This window comes from Oryctolagus cuniculus, chromosome 2 (assembly GCF_964237555.1).
Source record: "Oryctolagus cuniculus chromosome 2, mOryCun1.1, whole genome shotgun sequence".
NCBI classification, from domain to species: domain Eukaryota; kingdom Metazoa; phylum Chordata; class Mammalia; order Lagomorpha; family Leporidae; genus Oryctolagus; species Oryctolagus cuniculus.
Genome location: NC_091433.1, coordinates 160,253,759 through 160,264,181, shown reverse-complemented (window position 1 = coordinate 160,264,181; position 10,423 = coordinate 160,253,759). Strand labels below are relative to the sequence as shown.

Here is a 10,423-nt window from a genome sequence, read left to right as displayed (position 1 = left end):
AATGGAAAAAGGAAGACCTTTCTGTCTCTCTCTCTCTCTCTCTCACTGTCCACTCTGCCTGTCAAAAAAAAAAAAAAAAAAAAAAGAATCCTATTGTATTACTTGACTTTGAGGAACTGTTTAACTATTATCTGGTGCCCAATTAAAAAAAATCCAAGATGCCTCTGGTGTTCTAAAATTATTCTGAAAAGTCATTTAATTTAAAACAACTTCCAACTTGAAATTTTTCGTTCATGTATTTATTACACAGTCAAAATAAATTATAATTTAAAGCCATAACATTTTTAAAAGACAAAAGAGAATTTGTGGCACAGCTGCATTAACAAAACAGACACCACTCTAAAGGGCAATACTAAACAGGTGTTCTCTGTTCCCAGGGTGGAATAAATACACAACAATGACATATAAAAATTCACTAAGAAGCCAAATAACCCTTTGAAACAAAGTGACCAATGAACAGAGGCAGGCTGCACACAATTTCTATTACATTTTGCTGCAAGAGGGAAAAATCCCCAAGGTGCCTAACTCATCCTCAGTACATGTGCCTGGCCTTGGCTTGTCTTCCTTCCTTAGTCACATCCAAATCCAGAAAGGCTTCTGCACCCCATGCTCAAAAATGTTAACTCCAAGTCTCTGGAGACCTCAGCACAGGCTGCTGTTAATCAGCCCGTGTGCAACCTTCATCCAAAACCTCCAGGGAAATCAGAAACCCAAATACAGAACACAGCATCATTTCTTTAAACAATAGATTTAACTGTCAAATAAGCTCTGTCATCTGGCAAGCCATATGTATGCATGAACAAACCAAAATATTCTCTTCATTCTTTTCTGGAAAATGTTAAGAAGACCATCCGCTGAAATTAAAAAAAAAAAAAAAAAGATATAACAGAAACAACAAAAAGTGAAAACTCAAAGGGTTTAATGCCAAAAAGCCAACCAGTCCTCTGCAGTCTAAGTCATTTGTTTTTGGGTTGTGAAGCCATGTAGAGGGCGATCAGGCAGTAGATGGTCCCTCCCACAGTCAGCGCCATGGTGGTCCGGTAAAGCATTTGGTCAGGCAGGCCTCGTTTCAGGTGGATGGGCACACCATCAGATTTCTTAAAAGCAAGAATTAACAAGGACATGGTTGATAAGGACAAGATTTTACAATTTTAGGCTAACATAGAACAAATGTGTTTACCTTATAACTAATCCATCAATACATCACAGTAGAAAAAGCCCTAATTCCTCAGAATGCTATCCAAAATGCCAGTGTATTAAAGCTTTTAAGTCCAAAGTCATTCTCCAAAATGCAGCCCAAAGCGAAGAGCATGCAACAAATTCCAAATTGCTAAGGATTTATCAACTATTACTTAACTAGGAAAGGTGCATAGTGAATATTTTAAAGGCCAACAGTAATCAGCAGGTAAACAAACACACGCACAAGAAACACTCTGTGTAGTTCTGACAAAGTTAGAGCACACTGGGTCAGCCAGTCAACTATCTTCTTTCTACCACACTATTAAGTCCCTATTTAATAGTCAGATTCATACGATTTTTAATTCATTATTTTGCACTGTCTCCAAATCCCTTCCCACTGTATCTTAAGATTCTGATTCTAAATGCCCTCTCAAATCTTATAATATAAAAAGGGATTAAAATGATCAAAATTAAAGTGCTCTATCCCCAAAATGAACTTGAATCAGGACATATTTTTTGAGGAAAGAGAAGCCACTCTATAACAAGAGGCACTGTCACTGCCACTGTAGCTGAGTTACAGGCCAGGTGACCAACTTTTCCATTTCTGTAGGTGGATCAACTTTGCACAGTATTTTAAATTCTAATGCTGACTTCTCTGTTGATCAGCAAGCCAAGGGGGCCTCTTGTAATTCCAGGAACAAGTCAGTGAATTTTAATACCAAGCAAATAATTAGAAGAAAACTCATTGGCAAACGTCATTGCATATATCACAAAGCCAAACATATACTGGATTACTCAGTGTCATCATACATGCTATTGCTTCCTTCATGCAAAGGACAAGCAAGACCTGTACAGGAAATCTGAAAATCATCCTTCCCACTTTATATAAAGTCCTATCCATTTATGGCTCAAGCTAAAATCAAGAGAATTCTATTTACAGAAAAAGGAAGTTTGACTAAGACTCATTTTAAGAAGGGATTTTTAAAGCATAGTTTACAGGCTTCTATGTTCTAGAGTGTCTTCTCTCACCTGGAAAAACTTCTGCAACTCTGGAACTTTGTTTTTCCCAGCATAATCATATGCGGGAGAATTGGAGGTCAATTTAGTTGGGGTAGCAAATATGATAGGTGGTGCTTCTGTGGAAACCACAGGCTTTAATCCCTGCAGGAAAATAAGAGAAATGGTAAGTTAAAAGTACATGTGGCATCGGAGCAAACCTTTCAAGGAACAGGCTGTCCAGAATAGCAGAGGCAGCCAACCAATCACAACAGGGAAGGAGCGTCTCCCCAGCTCTGCACTGTAAGGCTTTAGTTGGTCCTCAGACTTTTGACAACACTCTATTCCCCTTTCCCAAAGAGAACCCTGTCAAGAACTCCCAGGCACTAAGATGGGGAGAGGGAGAGGAAAGGCACAAACAATGGCCCAATCTAAGCTCCCATCAAACCAGTAAAACATTTATAATCTGTGTGACCTTTGGGCCTGGCTCTTCCCTGGAGGAATATGTTGAACATAGAATACGAACTCCAGAGTACACTACAGAAATGTATCAATAACTCAATCTCAAACAGCCTGTAATAGTTTAAAAACAAAAACACACACTTGCCCTTTTAGGACCAGAAAACAAACCAAAACAAAATATAAAGTAACTGAATTTTCCATGACTATTAGACCTCTAAGTAGAGTAAAGTAAGGAGATGAAGGAGGCACCAATACAAGCTACAGCATGGGCAACGCTGACACACTATGCTGAGTGAAAAGGTCAGCCCCTAGAGACCAGCCGCTGCGTGACTGTGACCCCAGAGAGTCCAGGACAGGGAACTCGAGACAGAAAGGAGACAGCTTAGGCGGAGGAGCGGGGAGAAGGGAGCGACAGCTGAACAGTAAAGTTTCTTTTGGGAATGAGGAAAATATTCTAAAATCAATTGTGGTGGTAGTTGCACATATATGAATACAATGAAGACCCCTCAATTGTACAGTATGTGAATTATATCTCAATAAAGCTGTTAAAAAAAAAAAAAAAAAGGCAGGGCTGGCGCCGCGGCTCACTAAGCTAATCCTCCGCCTAGCGGCGCCAGCACACTGGGTTCTAGTCCCGGTTGGGGCGCCGGATTCTGTCCCGGTTGCCCCTCTTCCAGGCCAGCTCTCTGCTATGGCCCGGGAGTGCAGTGGAGGATGGCCCAAGTCCTTGGGTCCTGCACCTGCATGGGAGACCAGGAGAAGCACCTGGCTCCTGGCTTCGGATCAGCGCGCTGTGCCGGCTGTAGCGCGCTGGCCGCGGCGACCATTGGAGGGTGAACCAATGGCAAAAAGGAAGAACTTTCTCTCTCTCTCTCTCTCACTGTCCACTCTGTTCAAAAAAAAAAAAAGAAAAAAAAGCAGAACTCGAGGGGAACACTAATTTTTTAGCTGAAGGCATATGTGTAAAGTGACAGATAAGACAGTTCTCCCTAAACATGCAGACCAAAATAAGGAGCTAAGAGTTACAGACCAGTAAAATCGTATTTTCATATTAAATCCTAACTAGGAAAAATAAAATTTTTAAATTGGAAATCAGAGTACAAGCCCACTCTCTTTAGTTTAAAGACAAAAAAGGAAACCTGTTACCCAAATTAATACAGTGATCAGACTCCCGGTTCTTATCTCTTACTGATACCTATAACATCAATGTTATTCCCACCAGGCAGGCATTAAGCTCGACAAGGCAACAAAATTGTACTAAATAAACGTGGCTTCCATTTTTCTGTGTCACAGATAAATGGGAAATGGCCTGTTTTTGTAACGCACTAACTCATTCAATACACAGTACTGACCACTTACTCTATACCAGAAATACACTAGGACTGAACAGCCACATTCTGCCTTTACAGATGCTAATGTTTTGGAGTACCAGCGGCTAACATCCAGTTATCCCTCATTTTGTGCCCAGCGTCATGTTAAGCATTTCATGTGCAAGACTATTTAATCCCAACAGAAACCCTGAAGAAATGTCACTATTCCCACTTCACAGAGGAGAAAACTGGATCAGAGAAGAGAAGTTGCCAATGGTTATTTAGCAGAAGGACACAGCAAGCTGTGAAACCCAAGCCTCTCTAAGTACACAGCCTTGGCTTATTTTTTAAGACACATTTATTTATTTGAAAGTCAGAGTTAGAGAGAGACAGACAGAGGCAGAGAGAGAGAGGTCTTCCACATGCTGGTTCACTCCCCAACTGGCCACAACAGCTGGAGCTGGGCCGATAAAAAGCCAGGAGCTTTCTCCGTGTCTCCCATGGGGTGCAGAGCCCAAGCACTTGGGCCATCCTCCACTGCCTTCCCAGGCCACAGCAGAGAGCTGGACTGGAAGAGGAGCAACAGGGACAGAATCCGGCACCCCAGCTGGGACTAGAATCCGGGGTACCGGCGCCACAGGCAGAGGATTAGCCAAGTGATCTACAGCGCTGGCCATTTTTTTTAATAAATAAATCTTAAAATAAATTCATGTTTTGACAAGGCTAGTGTGAGTGCATTTTTAGAAGAGATTATCGTTAACTGCTTTGTTTACCCATCCAAAGATTCAAAACCACAGCAATTTTTGAACAGCATCATCTGAAAACAAGAATATCAATTAATAGTTTTAAACAATTTCCTATTTCCACTTACAATACGGTCAAAGTTTAGAATACAGAATCAAGATCACTTATTTGAAAGGCAGAGTAGAGAGTGAGCAAGAAAGCGAAAGCTCTTTTATCTGCTGGTTCACTCCCCAAATGGCTGCAATGACAGAGGCTGGGTCAGGCCCGGCCCAACCCAAGAACCAGGAGCTTCTTTGGGTCTCCCACATGGGTGGAGGAGCACAAGGACTTAGGCCATCTTCCACTGCTTTCCTAGGTGCATTAGCAGGAAACTGGATTAGAAGTGGAGCAGTCAGGACTTGAACTGGCACCTATTATGGAATGCCAGCATTGCAGATGGCAGTTTAACCCACCACGTCACAATGCTGGCCCCATTTTTTTCATATGCTTAATTTAACAAGTTTTACAGTCAGTGTAAAATTCTACATTGTTTTTTCATTTGTAATCTTTTCCCAGATTCCTACACAATCTTTATAACTGTCACTGAATTCACTGTTCACAATTCTGTAAAAGCCCACCTAATAGGTGATTAAAACAAAGCCCAGGTTCCATAGGAAGGGATACAAACTCAGGTGCTTTTATTATACCACACTATCAATAATTCAGCTGTCCTGGTCCCACAGGAAAAAGGAATGACTATAATGCTGAAGTATTTTTCACCTACCCATAATTAACCCTGCCAGCAACTGAAGAGCAGTCATGGTAGCAATGTTTCAAGACAGTTGCACTTCCAGCACTAGATTTCCTAAGCGTGGACCTGACCAGAAAACTGTATTTACAGGAAGGGACCCAAAGTAAATTGCTTCACCTCTGCTTACCCCAGGGCTGCAGGTGCCCCAACCTAGAATTTTAAGCCTCAAATATGTCCCTGCTCATCTCATTAATGACAATGCCATCGAGACGACATAAATCTCTACCTGTGCTATTGTTACAGAACTAGCTTTTTCCATATTAGGTTATTTAATGAATGTCAAGTTATTCACTTTACATAATACCAAAAGTTACAAACATCTTCATTTCATAGCATGCTAATGTTTCCAAGAAAGGAAAAGTTAAAGTACTCCTAATTATCAAAGTCAGAGCACCTGGTTGGGGGTGGGGTTAACTGTCACATTCTGAAATCTACAATTCATAAAGCCTACACAGTAGCACTTCTTTCATCATAATTTAAGAAACCTAACTAAGAACTTCTAATTCTCAAGAGAAATACAATTAATTCAAGAAGTGCAAGAAATCTGAACACCCTATCTACACCAAATACATCACAAGTTAATCTCTGCTGGGTGCAAGCTTTATTTCAATGTATCAATTTTACCTTTTCCTTCGTAGGCAATACACCTAGTTTATAAAGAATATCAGGGCAAGCAGTGTGGTGCAGCGGTTAAGCTGCCTCTTGGGACACCTACAGCCCATATCTGAGTGCTGGTTCAAGTCTTGGCTATTTGCCTTCCAATCCAGCTCCCTGCTAATGCATCCTGGGAGGCAACAGATAATGGCTCAAGCATTTGGATTCCTGCCACCCTCATGGAGACCCAGATGGAGTTCTGAGCTCCCAGCTTCACCAGGCCTAACCCTGACGGAGTGCACATCTGGGGAATGAACTAGTAGACTGAAGATCTCTCTTGCTCTGCATTTCAAGATGAAAATAGACACTTTTTTAAAAAGCTTACAACCACTACTAAAACAAACCATGCTATATTCATACAACGGAACCCCATGGAGCAGTAAAAGAAACTACTGATTCCTGTAACATAGATGAACCTCAAAAAATGTTACATTAAGAAAAACAAGCCTTACACAGAAGAGTAGTATGTGTGCTCTTATTTACATGAAGTTAAAAAAACAGACAAAACTATTGCCATGATGACAGTCATAGTAGGAAAGGGGGCAGGAATTCACTGGGAGAGGGCACCAGGAAACTTCCAGGGGTTATTTAACACTGACGCACATTGAGAGGAACGTGGGTCACACACAGTATTTGTCAAAACTCAGCAAGCTAACAATTGAGATCCATGCACTGGAAAACAAGCTTTATGGTATAAACTTGTGACAGAAATGTGCACTTAATGACCCCACGTAATCTGTAAAGAAATCACTGCAACCTCATGGACAATTTTTCCCTTATAACTCATAACCAACTGAATTTCAGGAACACCACAGTGGTTTCACTTCTAATTCTGGACTTTTTTTTTTTTTTTAATAAATTTTCCTCCTCCACTCGGCCTTCATGTTTCTGTAATATAATCATCGTCTCACTTTTCTTCCCTGCACAAATTCTACTAACACCTTTGGGCTGCAGACACCCAGGTGTCTATTAAATGCCATAGTCATACATCCAGCTGCTACATATTATCACAGTTCGACACTTATAAGCAAGTCCGAAACTCTCCACATCTCCACCCCTATCTTGCCCACCTCATCCTTGTTAACAACATATCTAATCCGAAATTGTAATCATTACTGTCCACTTGGGGACGCTGCAGTGTCTCAAGGAAGAGGCGGCAGCGGCAGCCATGTGATAGTCTTTCCACCACACCTGGGCTCCCGACTAGTCCAGTCAACCTTCCCCACACGATGAGAACTCGGACTCAGCCGGAGAACAGCTATCACTAACCCAGAAACAAACATGCCCAAATTGCTAGTCACGTGTCACACTTCATTTAACCTGTACTCAAGCGACCGCAGATGAAGCTGAGCTCACACTATAGCTAGCAATTGGGTCAAGGTCACATGAGTAAAGCAGCAAAAGTCAGGATTCCAGCCCAAATCCGCCCGGTACTCTAAAATTCCACGTCTTTTCGCCACTCAGGATGGAGACTTAAGTTCCAATTGGTAGAATCTGAATGAAACCTTTTCAGGCACCCCTACCACGTTACACTTGAGAAAGTGCAACCTTGCTCCATTTAACTTCCAAAGCTCCCCCAGGACGGCTGAGAAAAGCCATTAAATCTCCCAATTCGGATCGTACGGCCGCTCCCACCCCGCGGCTTCTCTGGGAGCCTTGATTCCCACTTTCCAATCTCGTGCGTGGGTGAGGCTGCATTTGAACATCAGCCGATGTGCTTGGGGGGGAGGGTAACAAAGGGACGTTGAGGAGAGCAAAAGCTGGACCGCCTAAAAGAGAAGGAAAAGGCCGGGCAGTGGACATAGCAAAGTCCCATCCTGGGCCCTCCCGACCCCACCAGTCATCCACTTAAGACCAACAACGATCCCGGGGGTCACCTTGACCCCTGCAGAGTGCCAGACCACGCTTCTGCGCAAAGCTAGCACTGCCGAAAGAACAGCTACACAACCAGGAGCCTCGATGACCGTGGCAAGTCCGTGTGGAGAGATGCCAGAAGGTACTGCGCGAACCGAGCCGAACTGCGGACAGAAGCCGCTACCGGCTACAAGGCCGTGACCGCCTAGCGCGGAAGCTTGGGCCTCCACGTCCCCTGTCCGAGCCCGGGCGGTGCGACCCGTACCTGCGGGAAATAGGCGTCCGAAGCCCATGCTCCCGTCAACTTTTGCGTGAAGCCACTAAACTTGTAGTACATGACGCCCGGAGCCCGGCTTCCTGCAGCCGCTGCCTGCGCGACCGCCCTAAAGAAGGACCCGGCCTCCGGGGCGTCCGGCCCAAGACGCAACATAAGGACCCTGCGCCAGGACGCGGGCTGCCCGCAGACCGCCTAATTTAAAACTTGTCTTCTTAAGCCAAGCAAGAGAACCAGAAGGCAGGTTCTCAAGACAACGAAAGGCAGAACCAGCTCGAAGAGATCGCAGAAAGCCGCTGTGCAGAGATTTGTGAAAACGCGAGGGGACCCGTCCGCCATTGACAGTCGGGCATTGCCAAGATGCCTGAAGCAGTGCGCAAGCGTACTACTGACACAGCCGGGCTGCCCAGGTGCGGCCGGGGGCAGGGGGGCGGGGCTTTGACACAGGGGGGCGGGGACGGGGCGGGAAGAGCAGGTGTCTCCGGGTGAGACCTTGAGTATTAAAGGCTTAGCCTCTCTCTACCACATTTCACTTGTTCGCAGTCTCATTGCTCTCCTCCTGACCTGTCATACCTCGGGAAGCGCCCCGCTCTTAGTCTCCTCAGGAGCTAGGGATCGGTCGCCCGGGCTTCCCCTGGCAACCTGGGAGTAGGAGCAAACACCTGCGGAGGGGCTAATTAGTACCGCCTAGGCTTTGTCAGAGGAAATACACAGAGTGATCTAAACCTCAGGTACCAGGAGGTAAAACTTGCCGGTTCTCAGAACTGGGTCTACTCTCACCAGAGTGTTACCGGAGCAGATAGCTCATGCTTTCCCTGGCCTCTGCCCTTGGAAATAAATGAGCAGAGAAGTGAGTAGAAACACTTGCAAAATCTGGACCTTGAGCCTGAAGGGCCTGAAACTACCACTTTGAGTTCTGGTAGTATTCAGTTCATTTAAAGGTGTTTTTGAAGCCTCAAACGGTGTGCAAGGTACTGTATAATAGTATAAAGTTTACCCACTTCTCCCGGGATGCACTAACGCTTTTCTTAGCTTTATCATCTAACCACAAATTTTCACAAGCATACTATTGGTGTGCATTTATGAAAGCTTGTGGCAAACTGATGAGTGATACCAACTTTTATGTAGCCTTTTCCATAAACTCTAACTTTCCCATGAGGTAGTTGCTGTTATCTCCGTTTTACAGAAATGAGCCCAGAGAAGCTAAGTAACTGGCCCAGGGCAGCGATTAGCAACGCCACTGGCTCCAGAGCCTGGACTCCTGCATATTCATCAGATCACGACTAAGGCACTTCAAAACATTTGTAGAAAACGCAATTAAAAGAAAAGTTTATTTTGTTGGAATCCATGCATAGCCTTCTCACAATATGCATTTTTCATGAACTTTTGGAAGACCCCTCACATACATAGATTTCAAAAAATTTATCTTTTTAAAAAAAGATTTATTTATTTGAAAGAGTTACACAGAGAGAGGAGAGGCAGAGAGGGGGGGGGGGTCTTCCATCCTATGGTTCACTCCCCAGATGGCCGCAACAGCCGGAGCTGTGCCGATCTGAAGCCAGGAGCCAGGAACTTCTTCCGGGTCTCCCATGTGGGTGCAGGGGCCCAAGGACTTGGGTCATCTTCTACTGCTTTCCCAGGCCACAGCAGAGAGCTGGATCAGAAGTGGAGCAGCTAGGACTTGAACTGGCGCCCATATGGGATGCTGGCGCTTCAAGCCAGGGAATTAACCTGCTGTGCCACAGTGCCAGCCCCTCAAAAAATTTCTTCACCAAGGTAAACATTTTAATTCCATTTTCCATGAACTTTAAAAAGATACTTATTTGAAAGGCAGAGTGACAAAAAGTAGGTGAGAGGGATCTTCCCCCTGCTGGTTCACTCCCCAAATGCCCACAAGAGCCACGGTTGGGCCAGGATGAAGACAGGCACCTAGAACTCCACCCAGGTCTCCCACGTGAGTGGCAGGAATCCAGGTACTTGAGGCTTCATCCAATGCTTTCCTAGGTGCATTAGCAGAAAGCCAGATGCAAAGCAGAGGAGCTGGGATTCAAACCAGGCACGCTGATATGGAATGTGGGTGTCCCAAGTAGCAATTTAATTTGCTGCACCACAACACCTGCCCCTTCACCCATGAACTCTTTCAAGTGTTCATAGATATAA

At 44.4% G+C, this 10,423-nt stretch overlaps 1 protein-coding gene across 1 annotated transcript; it reads right to left on the bottom strand.

Moving 5' to 3' along the window:
* Nucleotides 1–223: 223 nt before the first annotated feature.
* On the bottom strand, nucleotides 224–8,644 carry COX7A2L (cytochrome c oxidase subunit 7A2 like). The gene is made up of 3 exons (XM_002709905.5): nucleotides 8,255–8,644; nucleotides 2,209–2,340; nucleotides 224–1,097 (listed from the first exon to the last, which is right to left on the bottom strand). Exons 1-3 carry the CDS (start codon nucleotides 8,417–8,419, stop codon nucleotides 957–959), a joined length of 438 nt encoding a protein of 145 aa, XP_002709951.5. The 5' UTR covers nucleotides 8,420–8,644; the 3' UTR covers nucleotides 224–956.
* Between the last annotated feature and the right edge of the window lie 1,779 nt (nucleotides 8,645–10,423).